The following is a 20,443-nucleotide window of genomic DNA, read 5'->3' as shown; positions in this document are numbered from 1 at the left end:
CTAAAAACCTGCTTTATCTTCTCCAGATAAAAATCTTGCCCCTGCCCTGTGGGTACCCTGACGGTTGCCCACACCCAGCCCGGGAGCCCCAGGACCCGGTACCTTGCTCCTCTTCACGTAGGAATCCTCTTCATAAACATCTCGGGACAGACCAAAATCCGAGATCTTCATCCTGCGCCCCTCGGCTACTAGGACATTTCTGGCTGCCAAGTCCCGATGGACGAGCTGCAAGGGAGACAACGGCAGGGACCCCTGACACCCGGGCCCATGGCAGGCGGAGGGGAGGGCAGGGCTGGGACGGCACACACCTTCATCTCGGCCAGGTACTGCATCCCCCGCGAGATCTGCCAGGCGAAGGAGATGAGGTCGCCCATGGTCAGGGCCCGCTCCTCCGGGTTGTCCAGGTAGCTGGAGTTGCGGCTGTCTCTGCTGCCCACGTAGCCGGGCCCCGCCTTGCGGCTCTCTCGGAGGAAGCCCCGCAGGGAGCCGTACTTGGCATACTCCACAATGAGGAGCAGCGGCCCTGGGGGCAGAGGGGGCTGTGGGCTGGCTGCCTGCAGTGCCCTGGGCAGGCGCAGTCAGGCCAGCTCTGGGCAACTGCTTCCCAGAGCACGGGCCAGGCCGCAGGGCCCCTGGGCAGGCTCTGCACCCGGGCAGACAGACCCAGCCCTGCTCTGGGGGGCAAGTGCCTGCGTTCTGGCAGCCTGAGGACTTAAGCCCCAGCTCACTCTCACATCACTGGCTCTCCGCCTTGCGGGGGCCATGCCAAAGCCAGCTGCCTGGGTGGTCGAGCGTGACCTCTTCCCTGGGTGCCCCAGGCAGGCGGTCACTACATTCAGGACTGTCCTGGGAGGCACTCTCTGCTGCTAGAATGTCAGGCCTTCCTGCATCCTCGGTCCTGCCACAGCATGGCCTGGGGACGGCTGACAGAGGCAGGGTCTGGATCTGCCCATGGCCACCTGCTCCCTGCTCCTGTCTGCTCTCAGCAGCTCTGGGCTGCAGTCCTGCCCGAGGCCCAGCCCTGAGTTCTGCTGGCTCTGACCAGTGTCCCTGCTGCCCTCTCCCTGTCAGCCCCGTCTCCCTCACACCCCAAACACACACACACACACACGCACACACGCACACACGCACACAGTGGGAGGTCCCTTGGGTGGTACAGCAGGTTTGGAAAACCAGCAGAGCAGGATGCTTTTATGTGAGAGATGGTGACAACGCCTTTGCCACGCAGGGCTGCAGTTGGGGTCACCCGGAGCTTATGGCATGTCTGGTTCCCCGTGCCCAGGAGGCAGTGCTCATTTCTGGAGCTCCCTGCCTTGGGGGCTCTGCCTGGAGCAGGGGGCTGACAACCAGGATGTCCCCAGAGACCTCATGGCAGCCCTGGCAGGCCGAGGGAACACACTGCGGGGAAGGCCTCACACAAGCACTCCTGCTGCACCCCTTCCAGCCCTCTCACTGACACGCACGCTCCAGGCAGGAGCCAGAGCCCCTGCTTCCGGGAGGAGAGAGAACAGGCGCCCAAGGAGGAAAGGATGGGGAAGGGGAAGGAGGCAGAATGGAGCGGCCCAGAGCCCCCTGGCCTGCGCCTGGCGGCTGCTCGTCCCTGGCTGGCCTTACCGTCCTGGCTGCAGGCCCCGTATAGCTTGATGACTTGCGGGTGGCTGACCTGCGTCAGGAGGTTGAACTCTGACAGCAGGTCCCGCAGCTCGCTCGCCGAGGCGTTCTCTGAAATGCACGTAAACACAGCAGGTTGCAAAGCAGTCCCTTCTGTTAGCCCCTTCTGCAGCCCTGCTGGGTCATGGCACCCACAGCGGGGGGGCGGGGGCGGTCTGCACAGACCCATTATCCCCTTCAGAGACATCCTACCCAGGTTCAGACGAGGCCTGCAAGGGTCCCACTGCTTGGAGCTACTCTCAGCCCGTGGGAGGGTCAACAGCAGCCTCGTGTGCCTCCGGGGAGTAAGAACCCGAGAAGCACACTTCCACACGAGCGGATCTTTCCATGGAAAGCCTCCCAGGGCTGGGCTGTACGCACAAATGGCATTATTTCCCTGCAATCACCACCTCTCAAAGACAGTGGTGCACAGAGACCCCCTCGTTAACCCTTCTGGGAAGGTAAAGGGACTCCCTGTTGTCCCCAAACACCTGCTGACCAAGCGCTCAACAGTGGCGGGTGAGGCCCTGCAGAAAGGTGAAGACCGCCAGACATCACAGAAGTCCTCCAGCCACGCTGAGCACGCGTGTCCCAAGGGTGGACAGAGCATGCTCGGGCTCCCACCAGAAGCTTGGGTGTGGAGGTATTCTGAGACCCAGTTCTCCTGGGTCGGTGGCCCCACAGCCCAGTGCCCAGCTGTGTCACCTCCTCTGGGTGCAGACTTGTCTGGAGATGAGAAGACAGCTGGGAGATGGGGCACTGGGACTCTCTGGACCACATGTAGGTGACCCAGGGCCAGTCTCACTGTGCCCCTTAGGGCCTGGGATCTCATGGGCAAGGGGCGACCCCAGTCTGAGGGCCTGGGCAAGTATCCAGAAGCACTCTGCACTGCACGGCCCCCCGACTGCTGAACCCACGTGTGCAGTGGTCGACTGTGTCCACTGCACGGCCGCTGGGCCCTCAGTCGGTCCACCTGGGGCAGAGCCCGGCTGTGCCCAGTCTCTGCTGAGAAACTCCAGTGAGGATGCCTAGCTTGCGGCAAGCCTGGGGCGGGGCAGACCCGCTGAGGACCAGTGGGGATTGGGCAAGGCAGGGCCCTAGGGGGCAGGGACTGGTCCTTACAGGTGGTCTCTTCACCAGGACTCTGGTGGATGCTTGGCTGAGAGAAATGAATGCAGCAGACTGGGTTGGGGAGAGCTGTCAGTCCAAAACCCAAAGGGCTTTTAATTTAAACTCGGATCTTTACCCAACACTGGTACAGAAGTAGCACCACTCCAGAACCTTCCAAGGGAGGAACATCCTCACCCTGCTTCTCCAGGGACCACGCCAGCCCACATCATCCATGGTGGGGATCCCCAGACTGCAGCCACTCAGGAAGAGCAACGGGGGGGCCTCTTCAGGAGGCAGCAGGCCAGCTGCCAGAACCCTGGCTGTCGCATGGCTTCACCCATCCCTTGGGGCGCCCGCAGGTGTGCGTGGCAGAACCATCATTGTGTACTGCCTGGACAGATACCTTTCAGCATCTTTACAGCCACAGTCGTGTACCCTGCTTTGCCTTTCAGCCGGAAGGCCGTTGCCTTGACCACTTTTCCAAATTCTCCTTCTCCCAGAGTTTTTCCAAGAACCAAGTTCTTCCGAGGGAATTCCCACTTTGGATCCTCCTAGGTTGGGTGTGAAGGAAGGGAGACAAGAAGAGAGGGAAGAAAGATGGTGAGAAAAGAAAGAAGGCAAGACCTGGTGGACAGCTCCAGTGTGCAGACAACTGACCGTCACCTGAACCAGCCCGTGACAGTCACCATGTACAAGGGCAGGACCCCACAGTCAGGCCCTGAGGTGCCGTGACATGATGTGTTTCCCGCATGGGAAGGCAGGTGTTGCCACAAACCAGCCTGGACTCCGTCATGTCCGTACCCTTGCTGGCCCCTGTCTACTGAAGATGCCCTGTGCCACCCAGGCCCATGTCCTTGTCTGTCCAATGAGGGATTCGGGGCTTACTCAGCACCCACAGGTGCTCACAGGGGAGCATGGCCTCTGCCCTGGGAGTCAGGCCCAAGCTGCTCAGCACCGTCTCCGCTTTGGACACCAGGCCACAAGGCACTGACTGGCCAGCAGCCCAGATCTTCAGGTGCCCTTTCTAGAGACCCGCCCCCCCCCAGGACTCCCAAGAGAACCGAACTGGCACCAGTGGCCCAAGTTGCCTACCAGCCAGCCCAGGACCCCTGGCTACTGGTGGGAGTGTCAAGGACACCTTCCCTGTGTGGCAGCCCCTGGAAAGGTGCCACTATGTTCCTCGGGAACCTCCACCCCAACGCGTGGAAGAGCCTGCTCCTCCCATAGGCCCAGTCATTACCCTGAACCTGCACCCCCCCGCCTTCCCACCGAAGTCCCATCCACATGCCATGCCCACTCAAGACCGCACCAGGGCAGCTTCCCAGACCCCCAGCCTGGCTCATGTACTTGAATTCTGGGGATGCTGAATCCAGTCTGGAACCTGCCCTCCTGTGCCAGCACTGGGCATCCTTTACCCCCAAGCCTCGCTGCAATTGGGTGGTGAGTGGGTGTGGCTTCAGGTGCTGTTTACGCCGTGCCCTGCCAGGCTCGCCTAACACACGGAGATGACACCACTGGGGATGCAATGCCCCCCAGTGAACAGAGCCTTGTGTTCTGACATCTGGGAGCAAGGCAGTCTCCTCTCAACACCATGGCCAGGGGCGCCTTCCAGCCAGTTCCCGGGCGTCCTGGTATCTCGGGTTCCCCAAGAACCCATAGTCAGGGTCAGTGCTGACAACACGGTCACCACTGCCCTGGCGTCCACACTGCACTGGATAACAGTTTACTGCTCACAGAGACTGCGCTAAGGTGGATATCACTGATTTGATCCTCTTAAAAATGTCAAAAACCATTCCCCACTTTACATGAGACAAAACAAAGGCCAAAAGATTGCGTAGCACATCGAAGACCTCGGAGCTGGTCAGCGGGGCCCCCGGACCTTGGGCCCGGCTCTGAGTTGCTCTGGGCTCTGGGCTGGAGGCAACACGGGCCGAGGGTGGTTTTTGCGGAGGAGTTCCCCCTGCGCATGCACCTACCAGCACCACTCTCACTGTGCGTCTCAGCCCCAAACTGCCAGGGCATTTAAAGGAATCAAACGGCTCGTCCCACACGCCTGCTGTGGAGGCTGAGATGCCGCTGGGGCCGGAGAACCCCACCTGCGGAGCGATGGGAACTAGGGAAGTCAGGAGGGAGGCCTCTGTGGCCACCACGTCGGGGAATAGCCCTCACGGCCCAGACCCTCACCGAGGGGCCAGCACCCCTTGGGTGGCACCTCCTATGAATCCTGGCTACCTCCTACCCTGGGCTGCGGACGGTGGCCCCCGGCTGCCGAGCTTCCTGCACACGGCGCAACGCTCCCTACCCAGCCTCGTGGGGGGAACTTCTGTTCCCACGCACCCTCGGCTCTGGCCACCTCCCTCAGCCCCTCTCAGCACCCGGCTGCCAGCAACTTGGGTGCTCCCAGCAAGCACGCTGAAGGGCACGGCAGGCAGAGGAGTGGCCTGGCCAGGTCGGGGTGGTGTCTGATGCGCACACGCTGACCGCAGGCCCAGGCCCTGCCATGCAGGAGGGGCTCGGGAAGCCTGCTGGCTCTGGGTGGCACTCTTCATCGATCGGCCAGCCACAGGCCCTGGCCAGGCTCCCCCGCAGGTGCCCTAGAGGCCCCTCAGTGCCCCCTCCCTCGGGGCCAGAGACAGACTCCCCTCTCTGCTTCTGCCACCCTGACAAAGCCCCCGCCTGCCAGCCTCTCTTGCCTGGATGGAGACAGTGCCTCATCACGGGGCTCCCACCCCACAGACTCCCAACAGAGCGGCCTACGGAAATGAAGGCAGAACATGGGCCCCACCCCCAGGGGTCCCACCCTCTGAGAATAAAATCCACGGTCCTCCTCAGCGCCTCCCCCAAGCCTTCCTCCTCCCAACGCTTGGGGCATCTGCAGGATAGCTCCCGGTCAGGTTCAGCACGGCCCACCCTCCCCGTATCCTAACGGCCCAGATCTCAGTCCATATAAATCAGCACCCATCATTTTCCACCCTGCTCCACACTCTCCGCCGCTCCCTGGAAGGCCGCTCAGTGAAGACAGGGGGCTGCTGGAATGCTCAGGGTGTCCTCCCGGTGGGTGAGAACGTATTAGCCCCAGGTGACCCGTCCCCTCCTCCCCTCCCAGCTGCCCGAGACCAGAGGCCCGGCGCCACCTGCAGGCCCCCTCCCCCCGGGGGTGGCTGCCTCCCCAGCCCCGAGGCCACACGGGGAACCTCACCGGGATCTTGAAGGTGTCCACAGAGACCTGGTTCTCCACGGAGTCCAGCGAGGGCCGGCGGGCACTGGATGAGGAGTAGCTGACCGGAAAGGCCTGGGCAGGCCGGCGGAAGGTCATCTCAGCTGAGGCGATGGGCGGCTTGTGGGCGTTCTTGTGGTAGCGGTGGATGCAGAAGGTGGACAGCAGCACGGACACGATGAAGGAGAAGAGCACGGCTGCCGCGATCACTGTGCGGCAAAGCTCGTCACACAGAGGGTCTGAGGGCAGCGGGGGTGGGCCGTGAGAGATGACACCCCGGGAGGGGGACCCCGAATACCCTCAGGAGCTGGTACAGAGCAACTCTCCAGCCCGCCACGCCCAGGATAGCCGGGAAGCGTCTGCTGTGACCAGCTTTGAGCACCCTGGAGAGCACTGCTGGTGTGAAGGTCTGAGAGTAATTGCCAGCCCTCCAACACAAGCGGCCCACAGGAGGAACTGGTCTGTACGTTCTTGCTGTTGGAGACTGTTACCACCCTTTTCCAGAAGGAATGAGAGTTTATAAGCAGCCTGCCTAAGGTCACACAACGGATGTCATGCACACCTGCACCCACCCACCCTAGAATGCTGCACTGAAGCCAGAGGCCCAGGGGCGCTGGTGGGGAGGTGCAGCTCTTCCCCTGTGTTCCTGATGTCTTTTGTATTTTCTTTATAGTCAGTATAAAGGAAGGAGGAAAGAAAACTGGCCCAGGACCTAGGGCTGTGCAATAACAACCCAAATACCAGAAAAGCATCCCTGGGCTCAGCACATACGCATGTGCTCAGTGGGGCACCTGCTGTCCCAGAAGAAGCACCTAGAGGCTCTGGCTAGGAGGATGGGGACCCATTTGGCCAATGCCATGGGCCCAGCAAAGGCCCTGCACAGGGACAGTCCGAGCAGACCCTGAGTTATCTGGTGAAAGAAATAATTTTCCAGCCCAACCCTTACCACAGAACTTTGGGCCAGGGAGTTCCCTGGTGATTCCCTGGTTAGGGATCTGTGCTTTCACTGCCAAGGGCACGGGTTCTATAATCCCTGGCTGGAAATGGAAGCAACCTAAGTGTCCATTGACAGATGAATGGATAAAGACAATGTGGCACCTATATACCAGGGAATATTACTCAGCCATAAAAAGAAACGATATTGAGTTATTTGTAGTGAGGTGGACGGACCTACAGTCTGTCATACAGAGTGAAGTAAGTCAGAAAGAGAAAAACAAATACCGCATGCTAACACATATATATGGAATCTAAAAAAACAAACAAAAAAAGGTTCTGAAGAACGTAGGGGCAGGAGAGGAATAAAGACACAGACGTAGAGAATGGACTTGAGGACATGGGGAGGGGGAAGGGTAAGCTGGGAAGAAGGGAGAGAGTGGCATGGACATATATATACTACCAAATGTAACATAGATAGCTAGTGAGAAGCAGCCGCATAGCACAGGGAGATCAGCTCGGTGCTTTGTGACCACCTAGAGGGGTGGGATAGGGAGGATGGGAGGGAGACGCAAGAGGGAGGGGATATGGGGATACATGTATAGCTGATTCACCTTGTTATAAAGCAGAAATTAACACACCATTGTAAAGCAATTGTACTCCAATAAAGATGTTAAAAAAAAAAAATTCCCTGGCTGGGGAACTAAGATCCTACAAGCTGCATGGCACGCCAAAAAAACCCCCAAAACACCACCAAACTTCAGGCCAGAAGGCAGTCTTAGAGGCCCTGACCCAGCTACCAGTCTGCACAGATGGGGGAACCAAGACCCTGAGGGAAGGAAAAAGGTCTCCTGGGTTTCTGCGCCTTCCTGCAATTTCCTCCCTCGCTCCTCGGGGCTCAGGGAGGTGTGGGGATCCCTGCCCACGTGGCCCCAGCCAGCTCACCTTGGCTGTCTTCCGGCTCGCAGAAACACTTCTTCTCCTCCGGGAAGCAGTTGCAGATACCGAAGCCGGCTTTAATCCCCCGGCGCTCCCCAGGCTCGTGCCCACCAATGATGCTGCCGCCCCCTGATGATGGACACAACTCACTCAGCAGCCCACTCAGCCTCGGGGGGACCTGACCAGCCAGACCACCCAGACAGGAGCGTGAGAGGCCCCTCCCCACCTGAGGTCAGCACTCTCAGGCCCAGGGAGCGCGGTGAGCTCAGAAGTCTGTGTCACCCAGGCAGGAGTCTCAGCACGACAGGCCCCCAAACCAGTCCCCTGGCCACAGCGGGTGCGAGGAGGAACCCACAGGCTGCCCAGGGCCCTTGCTGAGGTCCACACATGGTTACTTTTCAGAAGCAGAGCACGGGCAGCAGGGGCAGCCTGGAGCCAGCGGAATGGGGGACAGGGCGCTGCACCCCCGTGAGTCGGCCAGGACAACACTGGAGAGGGTGGGTCAGGCCAGCAGGTGCTAGTCTTGGGGGAGGAGAGCCCTTTGTTCAAATGAAATGTTAGAAAAAGGCTCAGCACATGCAACCCAGGAAGTCGGCTGGCCTGGCTGAAGTGCAGGTGGGAGTCCGAGCCCCATCAGCTTGCTACCTACACCCCCTTCCCAGGCCCTGCCCTGGCTCAGGTACACGCGCAGGCTCGGTGCTTACGGAGGCAGTCCTGGGGGCAGATGTTGGCGTCTCTGCTTTCCACGGCGTCACAGTGGCCGTCGGGGCAGGTCTTGATGCTGGGGGAGCAGGTGGAGAAGTTCCTGGTGATCCCTATGGCACACAGCAGGCAGTTACTACCACGAGGGAGCACCCATCCTGGTCAGACTGCCAGAGCCGGGAGGGCCGCACCCCAGGGCCTCCCAGGCCAAGCCTGCACCGCCCCCCGCAAGGAGAAGCAAACCGAGGCCTGAGCCAAGAAAAACCACACGTGGAGCCCATCCCTGGGGAGAGCTTGGGGGTCCGGGGTGTACAGGGAAGCCCAGTGAGGGCTGGGCAGTCCCAGGGCTGTGCCCGGGCTCACATCAAGGAGGCCAGAAGAGACCAGACAAGGCGGGACCCTCACACCGGTGGGCGAGGCTTGGAGCCAGCAGTGGGCTAAGCCCAAGGATGTGCAGGCCCCTCCTGCTTGAGGCCACGCTCCCTGGGCTGGGATCTCCCAGGTAGAGCTTCTCTGAAGATTGTCTTGGATATTTTGAATTTTTTTTAAGGTTTGTGTTTTTATGAACTAAAGCCAACTATGAATGATGTGCACAGTGTAACCTACCTTATACTCATCCACCTTTTGGATCTTTGAAAAGGGTCTGTGAACTATGTGTCTAAAAGCAGTGGGTGAGGGCTTCCCTGGTGGCGCAGTGGTTAAGAATCCGTCTGCCAGTGCAGGGGACACGGGTTCGAGCCCTGGTCCGGGAAGATCCCACATGCCGCAGAACAACTAAACCCGTGTGCTGTAACTACTGAGCCTGCACTCTAGAGCCCACGAGCCACAACTACTGAGCCCATGTGCCACAACTATTGATGCTTGCGCGCCTAGAGCCCGTGCTCTGCCAACAAGAGAAGCCACCGCAGTGAGAAGCCCGCATACCACAACGAAGAGTAGCCCCTGCTCGCCACAACTAGAGAAAAGCCCGTGCACAGCAACGAAGACCCAATGCAGTCAAAAATAAATAAATAAAATAAAATAAATTTATAAGAAATAAAAAAAAAATAAAAGCAGAGGGGGAATGGGGGAAGGTTAGGGGGAGGGATAGTTAGGGAGTTTGGGATTGACATGTACACTCTGCTATATTTTAAATGGATAACCAACAAGGACCTACTGTAGAGCACAGGGAACTCTGCTCAATATTACATCCAGCCTAATCGGGAAAAGAATTCGGAAAAGAATAGATACGTGTATGTGTATAACTGACTCACTATACTGTGCACCTGAAACTAACACAACGTTGTTAATCAACTATGCTCCAATATAAAATAAAAAGTTTAAAAAAAATAAAGGCATTGGGTGAATACGTTCACAACTGCACATGTAATTTATGTGTATATGGGTGGAGAAATGGAGACACAGATGCCAATTCACATCTAGTTTAGGGACAAATACATATACAGAAATTTAGAAAATAAAATAAAATAAAAAGAAAACACGCACATCCCAACTTTGGCCCAGACCCTCCCAAGCCCAGAGCGAGTCCAGCCTCAGGCACCTGTGATCCCACGGTGATAAACAGTCCCAGTGTCCTCATGCCACCCTGCACTAATGTCCACCCTCTCCTGGCATCAGGAGTCACAGCAGGGGACAAGGCGCTGGGGAAGAGACTCAGCGTGGACGGGGGTGGGGGGCATCGCAGAGGCTGGCAGGGCCCACACAGACGCCCTCTCCACTCAGCCGTCATCACCCTCCCGAACACCCGGCTCTGCACGGGGCCTACCTTTGCCGTCTCCCTGTCTCCACTCGCACCTGCCCGTCAGAGAGCCCAGGCCGCCGCATTCCTCACACTCGGGCCGCCTCTTGCTGACCGCGCAGGACAAGGGGCAGCCTGGCTCCTCTGCCACATCTGGGGGTGGCAGAAAGCAAGTCACAGGGGGCCAGCCTGGGCCCTGTGTCCAGCCGCCAGCACCCACGGGCGAGGGCAGCAGTGGCTTAGCTGTCCCCACGGGTTGAGCCCAGAGGGGAGGTAGTAACTAAGCACCGGGGCACAGGGCAGTGAGGGGGCTGCTGAGGAAGGGGTGGTACCACAGTCACAAAGCGGGGACAGCTACTGGGCTGAGATAAGTATGGAGGGAGGGTGTGAGGTGGCCAGACTCGGCCAGTGACACACAGGACACCCAGTTAAACCTGACCTTCAGATAACGGTGAACACCTGCTTTGTGTAAATATGTCCCTAATATCACGGTGACACACTTGGAAGTTTGTCTTCTAAGAGACACTGCAAAAGTTGCACGAGACGTACTTACACCAAAAAAATTGCTTGTTGTTTGCCTGAAATTCACGTTTAACCAGGGTCCTCTATTGTATCTGGCAGCCCTAAAGCAAGTGCATAGGTAGGACGCATTGACAGAGGTGGTGGGCAGCAGTGACTGTCCACAATGCTGTCACTCTGGGCTAAACCGTTTCACACTTTCCCCCTGTCATCCTTCCAGCTTGACTGTGCAGCGTGCACCGTTTTCTCATCTTACAGGGAAGAAGGCTCAGGCTCAGGGAAGCCACCAGTTAGTGAGGGGGAGCGGGACTGGGGCCCTTCTGTGGGAGAAGCCCGACCCTCCCCGCAGCCCTGGCACTCACATGTCCCCTCCAGTGTGACGAGCAGTGGGGCCTGGGCTTGCCGGCGGGTTGGCCGTTCGACGGCCACTACCGTGTACTGGAGTTGGGCACACTCGGGCCGCTGCAGGGCCTCCGTGTCGTTCACGAACAGGGTCCCCGTGGTGTCCTCGGCCGAGGTGACCACCCCCAGGGCGCTGCAGTTGGCGCTGGAGAGCTGCAGCTTGTACTGCACGTGGATGCCACTGAACTCCTGGCAGTTTTCCACACAGACTTTCCCAATCTAGGCATGGGACACAGGGAATCCTTAGCTGGGTGGCTGGACCACCTGTGAGGGTGGCTGGAGGGGCTCCCTGGCAGCCTGAGTCCCAGGACAGTTTCCTACTCAGCCCAGGACGGTAGCTCCCCATCCCCCCATCTCGCACGCCCCCGGAACCTGCAGACCATCCGCCTGCCTGGTCCTGCCCTGCCCAGAACATGGGACCACCACCCATACCTACCCCTCAGAGCCGGAGGTGAAGGAACACGGGGCACTGGGGTTGGTTTTGGGGGCTGGCCCTCCAGGGAGGTGCTGCTGGCCTGCCCAGCTCATCCCTCACTTGCTCACTCATTCAGGCACAAAGGCAGCCTGTATGCCTCCTACCTACACACCTCCCTCTCTTCTGGCCAGGCCAATTTTGCTCTGGGAGCAAAGCAAAGTTCCCACCTGGGGTGGTCCACGCGCGAGCCAGGTCACTCGCCTGGTTAGTCAGAACATGGCACCCGGGCCATGATTCATGCAACATGGTTGTCTGTCCCACCTGGGACCCAGGGGGCCTTCCTGGGACTTGGGCTGGAACCCCTGGGAGAGAAGGGATGCTTCTCCCAGGGATGCTATGCTGGCAGCTGTGGCCTGGGGCCTGGAGCTGGTCAGTTGAACTCTCCTTTTTACCCCCTCAGCCACTTGAGTTACCGTAAGGGTTGCGCGTGGCTTGAGATCAGAAGCTCTGACTAGTCAAGGCTGAGGGTTGGGGGCCTGGTGGGGCGAGCGGGGATAGGGCCCTGCCTGCAGCCACACACCATGCCCTTGCTCAGCCCGACTCAGGCCCAGGGCAGAGCCAGGCTCCTCCAAGCCCACGCTCGACGCCACAATAAAACCACCTGCTGGACTCCAAGCACTTCCCTGTACAAACCGGGCTCACTTCCACTCTCTCCAGTGACCCTCAAAATTGCCCAAGGTCATCACCCTCAATTTACAATCATAAAAACTGGGGAGCCGGTGAGAGGCCACAGTGCGTCTGAGGCTGCACTGGGACTCGGGTCCCTGTGCCCTCCTGAGTCTGCCGGAGCACAGGCGACCCACCTCCAGCAATGCCTGCTCCAGCTCAGACCCCCAGACACCCCTCAGGCCCCTCTGCTTTGTCACCTCCCACCACCCTTGACCCCTGCCTCCAGGCAAGGCCCGAGGTCGGGTGGCAGGTTGGGGAGCCTGGATGTGTCCAAGGGTGGGGTTCTTCGTTTGCTGGCCCCGGGTGGCTGCCAGGAGGTAAGGGAACCAACCACAGAAACTGGCAAAACCACTGGAAAATAGGAGATGGCCCTAAACGGGATGTTCTAAAGAGGATGTGGCCACAGCTGCCCCACTAGGAGAACGCAGTACGTTAAGTCATATGCTTGCTGTAACCACAAGTGAACTTTAAAAAGCGCTTAAGAGACACATTCTCGGAAGAACTGCACCAAAATGTTACACACTGGCTAATATGAGAAAAAGAGATCACCCCTGTCTATCCCTTATCTCTTTGACGAATACTTTTTACTTTTATTTTTTCCACTTCTAATCGTTATTTTCCAACGACAAATGCAAAATAAGCTCTAGTAAACAGACTTGCAGAAAAGTGGAAAGTAGACGCGCTCCCTATCTCTCCCTGCAGAGGGCGCCACCGTTCATCGCTGCCTGCATTTGCACTCTTGCAAACTCCCAGCAATGAGGACTTCGTTTTGAACCTAGGGAGCCACCTGAGACCAACACTTACGCAAATCACTTTTTCACTTAATTCACCAGGAACGTCTTTCCAAGTCTGCATGCATAGATTTACCTGGCGCTGCTCTTTCATGAGTACAAAATGTTTTAAAGATGCCAAGAAAGGAGACAGCAAAGAAGAGGGGCCCACAAAACCTACGAGCCCTGCTCATGACTCTTCCATGGCCCCAGCCCTCCTGGCCCCGTGCCTGCAGCTCCCTGGGGCCACTCCATGCACTACTTAGCTCAGGGAGGGGGTGTCACCCACCCCCCAGCCCTGCTTGAAATCTGCTCGACGGAGCACGCCACCCTGGGGGTCTCCTGCCCCTCCACACCCCTCCCCAGGCAGGCAGCAGGCTGGGGTCTCACCTGGGCGAAGCGGCGGGCCCGCCTGCTCGCGGCAAAGGAGTAGGTGCTGGGCAGGCGCAGGCTGACGGGTAGCACAGACACGTTGAAGTGGAGGAGGATGACGCCCTCCCCCGGGCCCTGGAAGTCCGAGTCGTTGACCAGCACGGCCAGCTGCACGGCCCGGCTCTCTGAGATGGGGAGGCTCCGGTTGAGAACCAGCCCTGAGGAGGGTGGGGGAGGGGGTGTGTCTGTGTGGACGGCACACGGTGATGATGGGCGGGGGCCCTGCGGGTTGGGACCACTGTCCCACGCCGCTGCATGCCTCCTCCCCAACGCACTCCCCCCACACACGTGGAAACAGGTACCTCCACCCACACGGACACAGATAACAGACCTGGCGGGAGGCATTAAGGTAGCACTACTATTTAAAAGTAGTGAGTCGCTGTGCTGAGCTGGGAGCCCAGAAGACCCTTCTCAGCTGGGAGGTAACCTTGGGTGTGTGTGTGTGTGTGTGTGTGTGTGTGATGTGAGTGTGGGGTAGGCCACACAAGGTAAAGAACCGCCACCACCCAGGCCCTGGGAAGGCAGTGCTAGCCCCTGGGAACTCTCAACAGCAGCAGCCCCGTGGACCCTTGGATTCCACAGGCCTCCAGCACCCGGGAGCTTCCACGCTTCTGAGCACCTGCCGTGTGCCAAGGCTAAGGTTTTAGTTTAGTGGAGACAGAAAGGGGAGGGAAGGCTCTGGTGCACATGGCACCAGAGTGAGCATGCAGGGAAAAGGATGACGTTTTCCCTCACAGGACAGACGGCTTCAGAGGCCTGGTGGGGAGGGGAGGATGAGAAACAAATAGGATCAGGCCACCCAGAAAGGGGTAAAGGCACCAGTGATCCTGGGTTCCCCAGAGCAGACCCCCAAACAAGGACCCAAGTGCAAGTGCGGTATTTGAAAGGTGATGCTAGAAAACACGGGCAGGAGGGCAGGGGAGGGAGGCGGGGAAGCTTGAGGATGAGTATGCCCCGTCCGGCAGGTGAGCAATGCGGGAACCTGGAGCTCAGCCCTGAGGGTGGGCGCATTCCAGGAGCCAGACAGGACAATCATCGGGGAACCCTCCGACTCTAGGACACTGAGCTGCTATTGTATGGATACATCAACCCCTTGTGAGTAGAGAGTTGCTGGTGGGGGGAGGGGGCAATAATAACCCCTGGGCACTCGGGCACCTGGGAGGTGGCAAAGCAGGTGCCAGGAGCCAGAGGGAGGCTCGGTGACGACATACGTGTTGCAGTGAGTCCTGGCGTGGCCAGCACGGGGAGGTGTTGTGGTGTCCTGCCAGGGTCGGCCTCAGGACAGTTCATGGAGAGGACAGCCTGCGAACACCCACCAAGGTGGCCCAGGCAAGCCCAGCAGAGACAAAGGCTGGGAGGAGGAGTGGAAGGGGCGGCTGCCTGGTGCTCAGAGGGCCAGGACAGGCGTCTGTGTGTGCAGGGTGCTGCCCCGTCCAAGGAGAGTGGGCCGTCGGTTCCCCAGGGGGCCCAGCCAGGCCGCATCTGGCCTCTCTTACTGTAGTCATGCACGGTTGCCCGCACAAAGCTGCCGTTGGCCTGGGCCAAGGTCTCGTTGGGCGAGTGCTCTACTCGGAAGGTCTGGAGGGCCCAGGCGTCCCCGGAGAGCAGCGTGCTTGTGTACCGTCTCAGGAGCTCCCCGGATGCTGGTACCACATCTGCATCGAAGACGCGTAGTGTGGCCACAACAGTGCCCTGCAGAGAACAGGGGGTGCCAGTTAGGGCCCTTAAAGCCAGAGACCGTGGGAAGGCACGTGCCCCACGAGTGGACCAGGTGTGTGCAGTCAGAGCTGGCTCTAGGGACAGACTGACCTGGGTTCAAGTTCCCTGGGGCCCCTGGTCAGCCTGCCCCGGTCACCCTTCCTGGGCCACTGCAGCTCACCTGCGCAGCAGGTGTGACAGGCATCTACAGATGCCCCATAAGGATGGATGAGAGCACATGCCCTGGTGCTCTGCTGAAGACCTCATCCAGGTCCCCACAGAGCAGAGCAAGCACTCCTACTCTTCCCTGAGGAAACCAGGCCCCACAAGGTGGAGGAGTTAGCTCAGTGCCATAGAGTGACAGACGGCAGACCTGGGATCCAAGCCCAGGTATCCACAAGAATGCTCTCCTCCAAGCATTTTTTTTTTTGCGGTACGCGGGCCTCTCACTGTTGTGGCCTCTCCCGTTGCGGAGCACAGGCTCTGGACGCGCAGGCTCAGCGGCCATGGCTCACGGGCCCAGCCACTCCGCAGCATGTGGGATCTTCCCGGACCGGGGCACGAACCCATGTCCCCTGCATCGGCAGGCGGACTCTCAACCACTGCGCCACCAGGGAAGCCCTCCTCCAAGCATCTTAATGCTCTTCTCCAAGTCTCTTCTGTACACCAGGCTGGAAAGGGTCACGAGGAAGGTTCTGAGCAAAGTCACAGGGCATCTCTGCTCTCACTGCTAACCAGGCTCCCCAATGTCACCACCAGGGGGTCCTGCCAGGCTCATGAGACATTCCCCGTGTCATGTGCTTTCCTCTCCCCGGCTTATCCGCCAAACCTGCTCTTGGGGTGCCCAGAGAAGCAGGCAGTGACAACATACTACGTCCCCACCCTTCCATTGCTCCTGCTGGCCTGCCAGCTGCAGGACAGCCCGAGGTCCAGCAGGTGGCAGTCACGCTCCACCTGCGTGGACCAGAAAAGGGTGGGGCCTGGATGGGGCGCAGGGAGATCCCTGCCGATGTGAGCCCTGGGGCCCCCAGCCCACAGCGTCAGACACAGACTGGGCACTCAGGGCCCCCGGCCTCCCAAGGCAGTGGTCAGCTGGGTGCCGGTGGGGCTGGCCTCCTCCCTCCTCCTCAGCTGTCCTGGACACTGACAGAAAACCCCGTCAGACTGATGGACAAATGAAAGACGAATAGATAGATGGACGGTCAGCCACATGTCTGGATGGCTAGACGAACCGCTGAACAGACCGAGGAATAAATGGCGGATTGAGGAATCCAGACACGGAACAGAGAGACACCAGACAAGCACCAGACAAACGGACAGGCACCTCCTTCCGCTTGAACTCCACCACGGCGCTGGCGGTGTCGACGCCCCCGAGGAAGCTGGGCGCAGAGTCATCTTCGTCGTACACGGTCACGGGGAAGGGCACCATCACCTCCTCCTCACGCGTGCCGACATGCACCGTGCACGTAGCCACCAGCTCATACTTCTCCCGCTTCTCGCGGTCCAGGGCCCAGCGCGTGCTCACCTCCAGGCTGTCCACAGTGCAGCGGAAGGGCAGACTCTCACCTGCGCACCAAGCAGACCAGGAACCCTGGGCTGACCCCCGGGCTGGGGAAAGGGTGAGCTGCCTTCCTCAGGGGCCCACCGGGAGTGGCGGCACGGGAGGGGGCCCTGTGGATGGAGCTGGGGTGCATGCTGGCCCCAGGCCCTGGCTCCTCCTCGGCTCCACAGTGGGGCACGGCGCTCCAAGCACAGTTTGCAGTGAAGACTGTGCTCTGAGTTTCACTGTGGCTGCAGCCTGCACTGGTGCTAATGGGAAACAGAGGGACCGGGACCAGGATGCCTGCATCAGGACCTCAGCCTGATCACCTAGGAGGGCTGGGCACACCCCTTCACACACCTTGCCTCTGCTGTGGGGAGGGCTGGCACCAGCTCAGCCCAGAGATTCAGCTCCCAGCATTTGCTGGTTTCTGAAAAAAAAAGATTTAGGATTTTTTTTTTTTTTTTTAAATTATGGAAGTGATATGTGCCTGTTTTAGAGAATGTGAGAAATAAAGCTATTCCACCACTTGGAAACAAACATGGTGGACATCTGGTGTGATTTTATATTAACACACAAGTATTTCTGACTGCCTGGTTTGAATCCCTGTCCTATACACCTTCTGGCTGTGTGGCCCAAGGCTGGTGGTTCTGTCTCTCTGTGCCTCAGTTTCCTCACCAGAAGAGGAGATGATGAAGACAAAAGTGTCTGTTCCCTGCCAGACACTGCTGTACGTTCAGTGACTCACGTGTCTTCCCACAACCCGGTGAGGGAGGACCAGTAACAACAATACACTCTTCAAGCCAAGCCTGTCCTGGAATTCATCCTCCAGAAATGACCCAGAAAAGGGGAAAGGCTGAAGGCTTGAAGGGCAACACTGACCACCCCACAGCCAAGCACGGGAGGGCTGTCAACTCCACTCAGTGGGAAATCACATCAGAGCCACACATTACATGTGAATTACACATGTGGGAAATGCTTATCATGCAAACATGTCCCTCTATTGTTCACGGTTACAAAAAACCCTTTTCTGCGAAAAAGGCAGCTCGCTAAATCATACACTTGGCCGGCAATTCTGTACAAAGACATCTATCCCTGCTGCAGGATAAATGAAAAGATGCTGGGACAATGTGAGTGACTACTTTCCTTACGCTACTGAGATTTTCTTCAACATTATTACCGTGTGTATGCCATCAACCTGGTGTGAATCCAGGTTCTACTTACTAGTAAGTCCAGCTTGTAAGTGTCCCTTTTGAGTCCCAGTTCCTCGCCTTTAAATGGTTTAATGGCACCTCAGCTGCCTTCTCTCATCTCCACCGGGATCCAATTCCCTTCCCCTCCCCACATCCGTGCTCTTGGCCTCCCCAGGGCCATCTTGTGGCAGGACCATCTTGTGGCAAGGTCCACTGTCCTTGCGGCTGCTCAGGCAGAATCCTGGAACCATGCTTGGTCCCTTCTTTCTTTCGACACCCCATGTCCAACTCACCAGGATATCCTGCAGGATCCTTCTTCCAAACAAGCCCACAACTCGCCTGCTTCTTGTTGCCCAAAGGTTTCCACCCTCACCCCAGACCTCATCCTCTCACTCAAGGATTTCTCCTGCCTCCTAATTTGTTTCTCTGCTTGCCCCTAAACCACCCACCCCCAATCATTTCTAGCACAGCAGCTAGACTAAGCTCTTAACGGTAAGGTATGTCCTGTCAATGACGCCCCCTCCCAAACACCTTCCATGGCTCCCCAGTCCCTCGGCAGGAAGCCCTGCCCCCCACTTGGAACTGCTCTGCCTCAGCAGCCTCCGCCCTGCCCTGCGGTTCCCTGCACTCCAGCTACATGGGGCTCCCACCTTGGTGCTCTTGAAGGGGTTCGCCCCGCTTGCCCCGCACCCCTCCCCTTTGCTCCAGTGTCCCCTTTTCCCAGCCATCTGATTTGAGACAGTGGTCTTCACCACTCCACACCCTCTCAGCTTTACGTCCCACCTAGTCCCTTCAGAGGCCACCCGATTTCCTTAGCACATGTGTGTGGTCTCCATCTCCCACGGGATGGAAGCTCCAGGCAGGTGGGATTTTGGCCTGATGCGTTCGCTCTCTCATCCTTGGTCCCCAGAACAGTGCCTGGCCCATGGCAGGCTTACATGAGATACTTGTGGACTTCTGAATGAACGGATGATGGGGTGGTGCAGAGCAAACTCGACGGCTTGTGCAGAGGGACCGCAGCGCCATGCCTAGCACCCAGCAGGCACCGAGGAAGGCTCCACGTGGCGGGCACTCACCTCCCAGAAGCCTGTAGGCTGCGCTGACGTTGGGGCAGAGGAACTGCACAGGCAGCAGGCGGAATTGGTGGAAGGTGCCGGGAGGCCTGTTCTCCCGAATGCGGAAGGACAGGCCCATCTCGGGGAAGCAGAGGTCCCGGGGTTTGAGGGCACCGCAAGCCGGGAAGGAGGCGTTGATGATGGAGAAGTACACTCGGGCACAGCCCGGCCACTGGCACTCGCCCTCACGAAGGGACGCGGGCGACAGGAAGACCTGGAGGTAGACGGTGAGCAGCGGGAAGCCACCGTCTGCAGAGAGAGAAGTCGTCAGGCCCGCCGGGGTGTCAGTCACACCTGCCCAGCGGTGGGGAACGGAACAGGGAGGGGAGGGGGCAGGAGCTCGGGGCTGGGGCAAAGCCCAGTCCTCACCGGGGTCCACAGGGCTCCTCTGGGCTCTCTGGCCCGGCCGCCACCTCCTCAGGGTGCCTCACCGGCCCACCTCCCTTGTTTTTTAGGTCTCAGCTCAAATACCCTTCCTCAGGGAGGTGCCCTGAGCCCCGGGTCTAACACCAAGTGGAGAGCTTCCCCAGGGAGGGCTCTTGCCCCGCCCCTTTCCCCAAGGCAGTTCTTTTTTTTTTTTTAGAAACACTTTCATTTATTCTATTCTATTTTCCTATCTTTGGCTACGCCGCTTGTGGGATCTTAGTTCCCCGACCAGGGATTGGACCCGGGCCCTCGGGAGTGAAAGCACAGAGAGCCCTAAGCACTGGACTGCCAGGGAATCCACGTCCCCACCCCCGCCCCCCAGGCAGTTTCACTGTCTTCGGAGACACAGACTTCCCCAGCACCTAGGAGGGGATTTCTGGCAAGTTCCAGCATGGAGGCACCACAGCAGCTCCCCCTCCAACTGGTCTGGATCTCAGCTCGGGTCGGGGGCTCTTCCAGGGCCCTCTATCTCAGCCCTGGGGAAGCGGCTGCCCCTCACATCTGCTCCTCCCGTATTCATTCGTTCTCTGTGCTTCTTACTAGGCTGTCCTCCATTGCTCCAATCTCCTGCTGTGGTTAAAAATTCTCTATACAAACTTTCCCTGTTCAAATTACTGATTTCTCCCCTGACTGGACCCGACAGGTACCCGAGGTCACTCTCCAGTCACGAACAGAACAGGCCTCCTACGAAACTCAGACCCTCAGCAGGTTCCACTCTGGCCTCCACCCCAGTGGCCCTGGTGCTTCAAGTTCCCCACTGGGGGCTCGAGATGCAGACGGCGGCAACTAAGTGTGTGCGGAACCAAGACCTACGTCAGGTGCTACCTCCTCCAGGAGCCGCCTGGGGTGCCCTGACGGGGGGCATCTCTACTTGTGGACCCTGGCTTCACTTGGCAGATGGTGTGGTCATTCTGC

At 58.8% G+C, this 20,443-nt stretch overlaps 1 protein-coding gene across 13 annotated transcripts in view; it reads right to left on the bottom strand.

The window, feature by feature from the left end:
- RET (ret proto-oncogene) overlaps positions 1-20,443 on the bottom strand; it is a gene marked incomplete at its 3' end in the record, with an annotated part of 60,980 nt that overhangs the window by 10,252 nt on the left and 30,285 nt on the right. For 3 of the 13 annotated variants that reach the window (XM_082674296.1, XM_082674297.1, XM_082674287.1), the window contains 10 exons: positions 13,515-13,714; positions 11,171-11,429; positions 10,317-10,442; positions 8,554-8,664; positions 7,856-7,978; positions 5,960-6,216; positions 3,164-3,311; positions 1,615-1,722; positions 309-523; positions 103-225 (listed from right to left, as the gene is read on the bottom strand). In XM_082674296.1, coding sequence (XP_082530422.1) covers positions 103-225; positions 309-523; positions 1,615-1,722; positions 3,164-3,311; positions 5,960-6,216; positions 7,856-7,978; positions 8,554-8,664; positions 10,317-10,442; positions 11,171-11,429; positions 13,515-13,714 — 1,670 coding nt within the window. Of the gene's footprint in view, positions 1-102; positions 226-308; positions 524-1,614; positions 1,723-3,163; positions 3,312-5,959; positions 6,217-7,855; positions 7,979-8,534; positions 8,665-10,316; positions 10,443-11,170; positions 11,430-13,514; positions 13,715-15,052; positions 15,249-16,578; positions 16,821-19,063; positions 19,352-20,443 lie in introns of all 13 variants that reach the window. The other 10 variants (XM_082674286.1, XM_082674291.1, XM_082674292.1 and 7 more) reach the window with 10 other exon arrangements.

The sequence above is a fragment of the Grampus griseus genome, assembly GCF_964374135.1.
Source record: "Grampus griseus genome assembly, chromosome: 16".
Taxonomy (NCBI): domain Eukaryota; kingdom Metazoa; phylum Chordata; class Mammalia; order Artiodactyla; family Delphinidae; genus Grampus; species Grampus griseus.
This window is presented reverse-complemented; position numbering and strand designations above follow the sequence as displayed.